The 12,239-nt window shown below is 48.3% G+C and overlaps 1 protein-coding gene across 1 annotated transcript in view; it reads left to right on the top strand.

Moving 5' to 3' along the window:
• Nucleotides 1-12,239, top strand: part of Nup133 (nucleoporin 133) — a 45,874-nt gene that overhangs the window by 29,977 nt on the left and 3,658 nt on the right. The window contains exons 16-25 of the mRNA XM_076831390.1: nt 837-959; nt 1,843-1,942; nt 2,557-2,808; nt 3,568-3,701; nt 4,972-5,130; nt 6,564-6,699; nt 9,449-9,567; nt 10,083-10,163; nt 10,956-11,020; nt 11,668-11,756. Coding sequence (XP_076687505.1) covers nt 837-959; nt 1,843-1,942; nt 2,557-2,808; nt 3,568-3,701; nt 4,972-5,130; nt 6,564-6,699; nt 9,449-9,567; nt 10,083-10,163; nt 10,956-11,020; nt 11,668-11,756 — 1,258 coding nt within the window. The remainder of the gene's footprint in view (nt 1-836; nt 960-1,842; nt 1,943-2,556; nt 2,809-3,567; nt 3,702-4,971; nt 5,131-6,563; nt 6,700-9,448; nt 9,568-10,082; nt 10,164-10,955; nt 11,021-11,667; nt 11,757-12,239) is intronic.

Genomic DNA, 12,239 nt, shown 5'->3' with positions numbered 1-12,239 from the left:
ATCTTGAGCAACATTGTAACTTTTTTTCTCCCACCATTTTTAGTCTGAGGTTTGAGTGCACAAAGGTGAAATCTGTGCTGTGGGCAGCCAACAGTGAATGGCTCCATTGTTTCCATCTCAATAGCATAAACATTCTTACCTTTCTACTCAAAAAGTAACTGTGCTACTCCAGCACCTGTGGCTGGGTCAGGTGGAGGCTCGGGTTTGCAAGAGTGGCTCTGCTTGGCCCAAGTGGGGGGTGGGGGGGGCTCCCTGGGGCAGCAGGACTGAACCTGTCCAGTGCTCTGCTGCAGCACCTGTGTGGACCAGAAGGCAAGGAACCAGGAGCTGGTTTCCCAGCTCTTCACCCAACACAGTTGGGCCTGAAGGAGCACATTACTGCCATTGCAGAGGAACAGCATTCGTAGCTAGGACTGTGTGAAGGTCACATCCCACCCTGAGGCACAGCACCAGGTAGCAAGTACTTTAGCCACTTGGAGTGTGAATTTAAAAATCTGTTTGGTAGCAATCCAGGTTTCACCTATTTATAATGAGGATTTAACCTGGGGCATTTACCATTGATCTGCATCCCCAGCCCTTTGAGACAGGGTCTCACCAAGTTGCTTGGGGCCTCAGCCTCCCCAGCCGCTGGGATTACAGGCACGTGCCACAGCACAAGCTTGGGCAATCTTAAAATTTGGGAGAGTCTAATTTCCTTGTTTCTCAACTTTGTGTCCAATATTATCAGGTAGTAGGTTTTCTCCTGATGATCTGAGGACATTCTTGGAAACTAAGGCTATGGCACAGCTCTCCCCATGCCTCCATTACTTTGTGCTAAGCAGTGACTCTGCCCTCAGGTTTCCCAGGTGGATACCATCTGCGAATGTCTGCTGGAGCATGAGGAGCAGGTCCTGAGGGACACGGCGCTGGACTCCCTCGAGTGGGCGGAGGTGGCCATTGACGTCAACACTGTTCTCAAGGTAAGCCCAGCTGCATCAGCATCAGTGGCCCAGAGCCTGAGAGGGAGAGATGAGAAGGTGGTTTCCTTGTCCCTGCTCTGTTGTAATTGACTTAGCAAGACCGTCTCAAAGAGAAAACTAGGCTGGGGATGTGGCTTAGTGGTAGAGCACTTGCCAAACATGTATGATACCCTGAGTTCCGTCTCTTGTACCACAATAAAAAGGCAGAGGCCAGGCATGGTGGCATACACCAGTGGCTCAGGAGGCTGAGGCAGGAGGATCACAAGTTCAGGTTCCCTGGTACAAAAAAAAAAAAAAAAAAACGCAGAAAGAACCCAAAAGTGCTGAATATCTATTGTTTTTGCAGTACTAGGGATTGAATTCTGTGAGTTACCACTGAACATCACCAGCCCTTTTTATTTTAGACAGGGTCTTTTTTAAAATTAATTTATGTATTTTTTTTATTTATTTTTTAGTGGTAGTTGAACACAATGCCTTTATTTTATTTATTTATTTTTATGTGGTGCTGAGGATTGAACCCAGGACCTCGCACATGTGAGGCCTGCGCTGTACCGCTGAGCCACATCCCCAGCCCTAAATTTATATATTTGAGACTGAGAGTCTTGCTGAGTTACCAAGGCTAACCTTGAACTTGTGATCCTCCTGCCTCTACCTTCTGAGTCACTGAGATCGAAGTCGTGGCCAACACATCTGGCCTGAGAATAGACTTTGGTGTTTCAGATCATCCTTCTGAAGCTCATCAATCTGGACTGCACTGTGTCTTAGTGGTAGAGCACTTGTTTGCCATATGTGAGGCCCTGGTTCAAGCCCCAGCACCACAAAAAAAGGAAAAGGAAAACAGATATGTCACATCTGTCTGTGATAATATGTCTCATTTTCTCAGGACATGCTGCAGGCTGCTAGTCATTATCGCCAAAATAGAAGCTCCTTGTACAGGAGAGAAGACACAGGAGGAAAAGAACCGGAATATGTTCCATGGACAGGTAGAATACTGCTGCTCACAGGGTGTTCCTTACAGCCCGTTGTCCCCAGAGCAAGTCTGTAGGAGCAGAAGCCACATGTGCCCCATGGCCATGGTGGGCCTGCTCAGTGTACTCCTGCAGCCTGACCTGCTGGCAGCTATATTTGAGCGCAGGTTTGTGAGTGGCATGAATAAACCCCAGTGCTGCCTCCAGCATGACAGTGCTGGTCTGCTACTCATACCTTCGCATGCATTTGTAGACTCCCCCAGCATTTGTTTTAACTGATACTCACTGTACATCTACTGATATAAGTAGTAGATACCACTGGTATCTCAGTACAAGTAGCTGCTCCCAAAAACAGGCCTGGCCCCGGGCAATGGGCTGTATGTTACATTGACCTAGCACCACAAAGGAGGTGCCGAAGGTTTGGCAGAGTTCAGAAGGAAGAAGGTACAGTTTGCCTGACTGCTGAGGGGAGCTCCACAGGGAATGCTGCTCATGCAGGGCACAGGCCAGTGTCATCTGCACGCAAACATGCTTCCCTGTAGCAGTGATATCACATGGGCTTTAGGCAACTGATTTTCCCTCAGCCACTGGGAAATCCTGACAGCCAACAACTCTTTGTGACTCCACAGCAACAGGTGGGCCCGCTGGCATCCGAACCACTATTGTGCGGCAGCACGGGATCATCCTGAAGATTGTCTACCCGCAGGCAGACAGCAATCTCCGCAACATCCTAATGGAGCAACTGGTTGCACTGATTGATTGCTTTCTGGATGGCTATGTTTCACAGCTGAAGTCTCTGGACAGGTCCAGTGACCAGGAGAGATATAACAGCCTGGAAATGGAGTACCTGCAGAGACGCTCAGACCTCTTGTCTCCTCTACGTGAGTGCAGGGTGCTTTGTGGAGGCTCTGGGTCTGAGTGTGCAGGAACAAAGGAGGGGTCAGACACCCATATGTCCCTGTGCCTCCATTTGGGACACCTGGGAAAACCTAAATTAAGCAACTAAAACCAAAAGTACCGAGGGTCTTTCCTTTTCTTTGTTGCCCAATTTAAGCTTTTATAGGTGTCCAGCAGTGGATATGCAGCCTGGCCAGTGTGGTGGTGTCTTCCCCGCCCTATCCAAGAAATCTGAGTGCTGCAGACACTACTGCTGTCCCTGTGTGTTTAGTCAGCCTTCTTCAGGCACGGCACCTGCTTGGGCTACACCAAGTACATACAAATGCTGCTGTGGACACAGAAAGATGGCACCCACCCCAAGGCCCAAGGGATAGACCAAAGAGGGCAGTTGATTAAACAGTGACCTCAAGAGCCCAGTTCTTGGGCATTGCAGGAGCAGCCTCACAGCAGAGTGTGGCATGGCTGGGGAAGGCCAAGCAGGTATGCTGTGGAGCTGAGGGTCAGGCGTGCTGGCCAGGAAGTGGGAGACAACATCGTGTCTGGAAGCTGCAGGGAGGCAGTGGACTGTGTCTGCACTTTGGCAGTGCATATGGATTAGGAAACTAGTGCCAGCAGCCAGAAAGGTCCCCGTCCCCTTGGTTATTCTTAGTGTGCAGTATGAACACAGGGAAGTTTCAAGTACTGTTTTCACTATGTGTTTAATGTTTGCTAACAGAATTTCTTCCTTCTGTTCTCATTTTCAGTCACACTGGGCCAGTACTCGTGGGCTGCTTCTCTAGCAGAGAAGTACTGTGACTTTGACATCTTAGTACAGTTGTGTGAGCAGACTGACAACCAGAGCAGGCTCCAGCGCTACATGACTCAGTTTGCCGATCAGGTAAGGCCCTGGGCATGTGGGTGGTGGGCCACCCTGTGGTCAGGCTCCTCTCTTTCATCTGTCCCTGGGGCCTTGGGGTAGGTGCCATCATTTTGTATCTACAGCAGCACCTGTACTTAGTGCAGCCTAAGCAGGTGCTGTGCGTCCTGTGACCCATAGTGGCATCTGTTGGGATGTTGTGGGACCTCACTGGCTCCTTGTGTGGTCAGGGCCCATCTATGGGGCGCGACATGTACAGAATTTCACAGTAGTGGTGAACTGTGTGATTTCCACCCATTGTGACTTTTAAATTCTTGTTATGGATTCTGATCATCTGTGGGCATTTTCCTTCCATGTGTACATTTCCTTTAACGTATTCTGTGATTATCTTCAAGCCCTGCTGACTTTACAACCTGCTCACTCTTGGGTCAGCCTCAGCTAACCTCCTCTTTGGTCTTGTGGTTTTTAGTTGTGGCGTGGACTTTGGGGTGAAAGAGCAGTGAGGTGGGATGAGTGCCTTCTCCTGGGACAGCCCTTTCCTTCTGCAGTTGCAGTGTGAGGCTGAGCGCAGCAGAACCGGCAGGGAGGTGGCCAGGGCTCTGTCACCACCTCTACTATTGTGCTTCATTTCTGGTCTCATGTCTTTTGAGAAGAGACCTCTGGTGCGAATATCTCCTAACTCTCCCCTGGTCTTCAAGTCCATGTGCACCGCATTCCAGTGCCCAGCACAAGGTTCCTGGGGGCCTGCCTGGATTCCCACTCACCATGCCAGCCCCCATGGCTGTCCGCGTGGCACTGCTTGCGAGGCCTTGCTGGGGGATGGCACAGTCCCATGCTCTCCAGTAGAACGCTCTGTGATGGTGGAGATCATGTTTATATCCGTTGTCCAAGAGAGAGCAGCTGGACACACGTGGCTGTTGACCACTGAGGCTCTTGGCCGGCACCTGAGAAACTGAAGTTTTAACATTAGTTAAATTTAACTACTACTCATGGCTGACAGCTCCCTCACCAACCTGTGCACATTCCGATTCTGCCAGTAGCAAAGCCAGTGATCATGAAATGAAATTCCTTCTGAACCTGGCTTGTCCAGTGAGATGATTGAATTAGGCAAACAGGAAAATCACTATCATAGTAGAAATACGTATCGATGTGGTAACAGCATAGGAAATTATTGCTTAAAAGGAGAACCTACTTTGGGCTTTGGAAGCTGCTTAGCATTTTGTTGTCATGACAGAGCGTCTTAGAGCTGCACTGACAAGGAGTAATGGGTTCTCACCTCTGTGACTTGTAGAATTTTTCAGACTTTCTCTTCCGTTGGTATCTGGAGAAAGGAAAGCGGGGCAAGTTGTTGTCTCAGCCTGTTTCTCAACATGGACAGTTGGCAAGTTTTTTGCAAGCTCATGAACATCTCAGCTGGCTACACGAGGTTAATAGCCAAGAGCTGGAAAAGGTAAGAAGGACCCGGTTATGTGAAATGGGTGTGTGCAGCTGTTGGTGTGTTCATTTGGTTTTAGTAATTCAACCACTATTTATGGCTGTGCTCCTGAGTAGGGGTTTGTGTCGAAGACATATAGAAGGAACTCAAAGGCAAGAGAACAAGGAACTCAACTTAAAAATGGGCAGAAGACCTGAGTAGACATTTCTGAAGAGAAGTGGTATGGATGCCACAGAGGGGCATGCTTGGTATCACCACAGCGAGTACAGGGCAGTCCTGCAGGCCATTGCACGCCTTACAGAGCAGCCTCCTTAGCACGACAGGAGAGCGGTGCTGGGGAGGAGGCAGCAGAAGGAACCTCCGCCTGGTCTCAGTGGGAGTGTTCCCCCATGTAGCCAGTAGGGGCCGTGCTGGGGCCGTTCAGAGATCAGCAGTGGCCACACACCCTGCTGCTGACTTCTGGGTGTCCCCAGACAATATAACATCAGTGTGCCACCCACACTTGTGCACTGACTATATAGCGACCAAGTTGAGGGATTAGCTGCATCCACATGGGTGAATGAGAGGCACGTGCATGGTGGCATGGCACTCAGCTTTAGAAAGAAATCTGCCATTGGCTACAGCATGGGTGACCCTGGTGGACCTGTTGCTTAGTGGAATAAGCTGGGACTAGAGTGACGAATACTGTAGTCTCCCATCCACAGGGTCCGGCACGGAGTCACTCAAGCAGAGAGCAGACCCTAGCAGAGGCTGAGGTGAGGGGCAGAGGGCTGCAGCCACCGTGCAAGCTACAGCCCAGGGAGGAAAGGTGCTGCTTACGTGCTGCCAGTTGACAGCGGTGCACTCAGGGAGTAGACTTCAAGTATTCTTACCATGGAAAATAAGTCCTTGGGTAAAGGAGCTATTCATTGGTCTGATTTAAGAGTTCCACATTGTATGTGTGTGTTATAACCTCATTTTGCACTCCATAAATGTATGTGCTTGTTTTTGTCAACTTATAATAAACAATGTTTACAAATTTAGAAGGTAGTACTTACAGGTTATTAAATCCTCCCACTCTGGAATAATTCGATAAATCTGGCATTATTGATTTATGATGACATTGTCATTACTTCTAATACCTCAAAAAAAAGTGAGCCATTGTGCTTTGGCTACTGATACAACACAGTAATCTCTGGAGCAGTCGTTGCCAAGTGTGCATAACCATTATTGTAATGAGCATATTCTCAGAGCTAGCTCATTCCAGTTGGTTGAGTAAAGCACTCCCCTGGCAGGTACCCGGCAGCCTGCCTAGTTGAGACTGCGGCTCCAAGCAGGCTGGCTGTGCTGGTTGCTGGTGTGCCACTGTGGGCTCAGCTCAGGGGAGGCAGCATTCAGGGTGTGCCGAGCCCTGCTTCCCAGTCGGGTTGACACCAGGACCTTACCCTGCCTCTTGTGGTTTATTGTAGGCTCATGCAACGCTTCTGGGTTTGGCAAATATGGAGACTCGTTATTTTGCCAAGAAAAAAACACTTCTTGGCTTGAGTAAATTGGCTGCATTAGCATCGGACCTTTCAGAGGATGTATTGCAAGAAAAAATTGAAGGTAAGAAAGAAACCGGAGGAGAGCCTGGTAATGGTCACACTGTTGCTTAGCGCCTAGAGTGTGCGTAGCCCTCTCTCATAGAAGGCGCTGTGTACTTTACACTCCTGCAGTTACTTGGTTATGTGCTTGAAATCCTTATTTTTTGGAAAGAATTTGTATTTTAAGCCAGAATTCCTAAAGAATAAAAAGTCGGGCACAGTGGCACACACCTGTAATCCCAGCAGCTTGGGAGGCTGAGGCAGGATGATCTCAAGTTCAAAGCCAGCCTCAGTAACTTAGCAAGGCCCTAGATAACTCAGTGAAACCCTGTCTCTAAATAAAAATATTTAAAAAGGGATGGGGATGAGGCTTAGTTGTTAAGTGCCCTTCATTTTGTATTCAATTCCTGATACAAAATATACATATATATATATATATATATATATATATATATATATGTATATGTATATATATATATATATATATATATGTGTGTATATATATATATATATATATGTATGTTCAAGTGAGCATGACTGGAGGGCTGGTTATGCACGCTTGGCAACAGTACTCTAAGTTGGGACTGCAGAGAGAGCCCGGGCTTCACATGGGGCTTCTCATAGGCCGTGCTGTTGGTGCAGTTCTGAAGCTGTTTTGTAGATGAAGTGAGGAAATACTGTTTTGTTTTTGAGAACCAAGAAGGGAGTCACAAGTGTGAAATGAAAGAGAATTGTTACATATTCAAATTGCAGATCTCGGTGGGGTCTCGTCTGAAAGGCCCCACACTCTCCCATGCCACAAGCCCTGTGCAGTCTGGTGTCTCTTCCAGTTTCCAGTGAGAAGAAACAGGGCTGTTGACCAGGTGACCTAGGAGGGTTCTGCTGGGTCAGAAAGTATAAGAGCCTTGAACAGCTCCTTCTCAGTGTCAAGAGTGGTGGCAAAGGATTGTATGTCACAGTTTATGAAAGAAAAGCCAGGACTTTACATGGTGGCACATGCCCATAATCCCAGAAATTTAGGAGGATGAGGCAGGAGGACCACAAGTTTGAAGCCAGCTTTAGCAACTTAGGGCACTGTCTCAAATTAATTAATTAATTAATTAAAAGAGTGAGTGTGTGTGTGTGTGTGTGTAAAAAAAAAAAAAAAAAGGTAAAAATCCATGAATCCACAGTGTTCCCAAAGGGGGGGGGGTCAGTAAAATGCTTCTTTACAAATGATTGACAGCTACTATGGACAGGGTGGTTGATGTCACCACTTTGCAATTACAGTGAATAGTTGGTCACCAAAAGACACTAGAATCAGTCGGGTACTGTTGCACATGCCTACAGTCCCACCAGCTCTGGAGACGAAGGCAGGAGCAAATTCAAGGCCATCCTGGGCAACTTAGCAAGGCCCCCATCTCAAAAAGATGACAGACCCGTTCAGTTCAGGGTCTGGTGAAAGGTGTTTCCGGGTTTCAGAGTGTTGGTACACAGATCAGACACAGCCCACATCCCACGCTTCCTGGGGTGGTGTGACAAGTGGTACCTGCTGTCGCCTGCCTGTTTCTGCTTGAAGTGTTCATCCTGAATCTGGTCACAAGGGGGCAGCCAGTGTGCCTCAAGGGCAGAACATTTTACAGCGTACTCAGCTGGACACTTAACATTTCAGCAATGCAAAAGACAGGCAGCCCTAGATTATAGGAACCCAAGAGCCATCACCCAGAGATTGCAGTTGGCTCTTAGGTCACACCTCTGATTTGGGAACCACTGAGAGAGCCTGGATGTGTTTAATACTAGGTGACTGTAGCATGCTGTGTCCACTCTGTGGGCCTGACTCTGAACCATGGTGATCGGGTGGTACCTGCTGAAGTCTGTGGACGTGGCATGCCATGACAACTGCACCCTCCAAGAGAGGGGGATGTGTGTAGTCAGACCGTCCAGCAGCAGGCCAGGCAGAATGCCCAGAGACATGCCAGGTCCCGCAGAAGCTACAGATTTGTAATTTTCTCAAAATAAAAATTGAAGAGGGCTCGGAGTATGTGTAGCTCAGTAATAGAGGGCCTGCCTGGCATGTGCAAGGCTCCAAGCTAAGCCCCCAGCACCACTGTCACACATGTGCAAGTAGTGAAGTAAATAGGCCTGGAGGAGGGGCCTCTGCTGTGTGGACAGGCTGAGGTCTGCACAGTGGTTATTTTCAGGTCTCTCAGATGGATTCCCTGCAGACTGTTGTAATGACTTTAAAGTTATATGAATAACTATATGGGAAAATAAATAACCATATGGGAAATCTGTAAATTTTAGAAAAAACACACCAAATAAGTTGTGTTGTAATAGGTTCTCACTCCCTGAGCTGCCCTCTAGATCTGCTTTTCTAGGTATGGAAGTGCACAAACATGCTTTTTTAAAAACTGAGTGTGTGTGGTGCTGCAGGTACTTTGACTGCACAGCAGTGCCTACCTAGCAGCCCAGAGAGTTTGTGCATGCAGAGGCTTTGTGTGCTGGCCAGTAGGCTGGTCTCATATCAGTGCAGGCACTGCTCTTCTCCTGTTGTGCCCTGGTGGCTTTGCCCCATTCCCCTGTGTGGATGAGGCTGGGCCACAATGGGGCTAGAGCCAGGCCCCGCCCCTCTTGAAGCAGCCAGGAGGAAGCAGTGCTAGTGGCATCCTGAGGTCATTGTGCAGCAGTGCTGTGACATAGCGCTAGAGCTCTTTGTCGTCGTAACTGGGTTTTGCTTTGTGACTGCAGAAGTGAAAGTCTCATCCTTCTCCCTCTCTGTCCTTGAACACCAGCAATGGCTGAGCAGGAGCGCTTCCTGCTGCACCAGGAGACCCTGCCTGAGCAGCTGCTGGCAGAGAAACAGCTGCGCCTCGGTGCCATGCCCGTGCTGACAGCTCCACAGCTCATCAGTGTAGGTGTTGCACCTCCTGTTCCCATGCTCATAACACCCCAGTGTGTGCTGGCCAGCCTCTACCTCCCCAGGCTGCTCCCCTGGCCCTCCAGAGCCACCTCTCGTGACCAGGAGTCACCTGTAGTTCACTTTCCTGGAAGAGTGCACTGTGCAACTGATATTTCCTCTACAATGTCACTCTTCAGTTTTCCGTAGCAAAGTAGTTCAGAAAAGGATTTGTATGGTTCACCAGTGCCGCCCATGCCCCTTTTCTGGGAATCAAGTGTTCCCGAGGGTATGGCTGGGAGGGGGTTGCATTGGCAAGTTGGCCAGTGCTCTTTCCTCCTGAGAAGACCAGCACCCCAAACACACCCCACCAAGCCAGCCTACTGTGGTGCATCTCACTGGCCTCCACCTGGGTCGTGGTTCTTGGCCTTAAAAGCCTCTAGCTCACTCTAGGACAGGGTGGCTTCTCCCAAGTTCTCTGGCATTATCCTGATAGCTGAGAATGACCTGCCTCGTGTAACTTGCTGCAGCTGTACATCTGTGAAGAAAACAGAAGAGCCAACGAGTATGATTTCAAGAAGGCTTTGGACTTGCTAGAGTATATCGAAGAGGTGAGACAGTTGCCCCGGCTCTCAGGCCCCAGCCTGGAGCAGAGCTGCCATGGGGCTCCAGTTGCTGGTAACTCTCATGTTCTAGTGCACAGATAGATAACTGCAGCTTTTCAGTATTCTGAGGTATTTTCCTCACAGCGCTCACCTTAAGGAGAGTGTTCTCACTTTCAAAAGACTGTGGTGCTACTCTGTAGGAAGGCCTTCTGTCAGGGCAGGGTGAATGGGAGTTGTTTGGTGGATCTTAAAAACACAAGGTTAACCTTTTTTTTTTTTTTTTTTTTTAAACACTTTTTTAGTTATCAGTGCACCTTTATTTTGCTCATTCATATGTGGTGCTGAGGATCAAACCCAGTGCCTCACACATGCTAAGCAAGCACTCTACCAACTGAGCTACAGCCCCAGTCCTACAAGGTTAGCTTTTGTACAAGCTCATTTAATAACCTTAACCTGAGGCTTTGCCTCACACGCACAAGGCTCTGGGTTCACTCCCTAGCACCATAAAAAAAAAAAAAAAAAAAAAACAGAAAGAAAGAAAGAAAAAAATCTATCTCTTACAGTTCTTGATGAACTGGAGTGTAGTGATCCAAAGCTAACTTGCATAATGCAGTTGGCTTCCCTTTCTAAACAGAACTAATGTCTCAAAGGGAGTTTTTAAAAATGATAAACTATAGTATCAATATTAAAAGCAAAGACACTATTTATGCAGGATTAGGAGTTGACATAAATAAAATTGAAGACTGTTTTTTTTGTGACAGCCAGAATATAACCAGGATGCTTTGTTTTGCTATGAAGGATGAAGACGTGAACATTGATGACCTGAAGCTGGAAATCCTCTGCAGAGCCCTGCAGAGGGACGAGTACGTGCCCCGGTGCAGCTGTTCCTCGTGGGGTGCCGGTGCTCAACAGCAGGAAGTGCTCACACAGTTTGTTGCTTGCAATGCTGCCACAGAATGTGACCTGCTGCTTGAGTCAGGCTGGGAGGCCACAGCCCTCTTGCCTGTGCAGAGGGGGATTTCCACCCCTGGCAATCCTGGTCAGACATGAGCCCCAGGGGAGTTGGGCCCAGGTGTGGTCCTGGGAGGTGGCAGCCAGGCCCCAGAGGAGCTTTGTTGGGGCGCTCAAGCACCCGCTGTATGGTCCTCAGTTTATTGTCCTATCCCAGGCACCCAAGAGGAGCCTTGTCCTGCTTCTTGTTGGTGCTGGTGTTTGGTGGCTTGCATGTTGAGCACTTCAGAGCAGGGCCATGTGAGCCCCTAGAGGAGGAACTCCCTTCTGCCTCCCAGGCAGTGGAAGACAGGCTTGAATTTGTAACCGTCACCCATGCACTAGAATATGCTGTGTGAGGTTCCTCCTCTGTCTGGAAGTCAGAGGTCCGTGTGAGCATGTCCACACTGCAGGCCTGTCATTCATCTTTGACCACCATCACAGAGAGTGCTGTCCATCCCCATTACATCCATATGGGGACACAAGAGTGATGTTGCTATTCATGTGTTTTGTTTTCTAGCTGGTCCAGTTCAGATGGTAAAGATGATCCAATTGAAGTGTCTAAAGACAGTGTCTTTGTGAAAATCCTGCAGAAACTTTTAAAAGATGGTAAGCGTTTTGTTACCATTAGAAATCACAGTATCAGGGACTGGGTTTTTTGGCTCAGTGGTGGAGCACTTGCCTGGCACATGTAAGACACTGGGTTCAATCCTCAGCACCACGTAAAAATAAATACATAAAACAAAGGTATTGTGTTAAAAAGAAAAGAAATTACAGTATCAGCCAGGCATGGTAGCGCATGCCTGTTATCCCAGTGGCTCATGAGGCTGAGGCAGGAGAACCACAAGTTAAAAGCCAGCCTCAGCAACTTAGCAAGGCCCTAGGTAACTTTGTTAGACCCCGTCTCAAAATAAAAAAGCCTGGGAATGTGGCTCAGTGGTGAAGCACCCCTAGGTTCAATCCCTGGTATAAAAAATTTTTAAAAAATCACAGTATCACTTCTCAGTTTACAAGTCTTAGGATAATGGGTATTTGCCAAGATGTCAAATGACAGTGGATTTAAGATAAAGCAGTTTCAGCCAGGTGCAGTGG

The sequence above is a fragment of the Callospermophilus lateralis genome, chromosome 13 (genome assembly GCF_048772815.1).
Source record: "Callospermophilus lateralis isolate mCalLat2 chromosome 13, mCalLat2.hap1, whole genome shotgun sequence".
NCBI classification, from domain to species: Eukaryota; Metazoa; Chordata; class Mammalia; order Rodentia; family Sciuridae; genus Callospermophilus; species Callospermophilus lateralis.
Note: the sequence above shows the minus strand (reverse complement) of the source record. Positions and strands in the feature narration are given on the sequence as shown.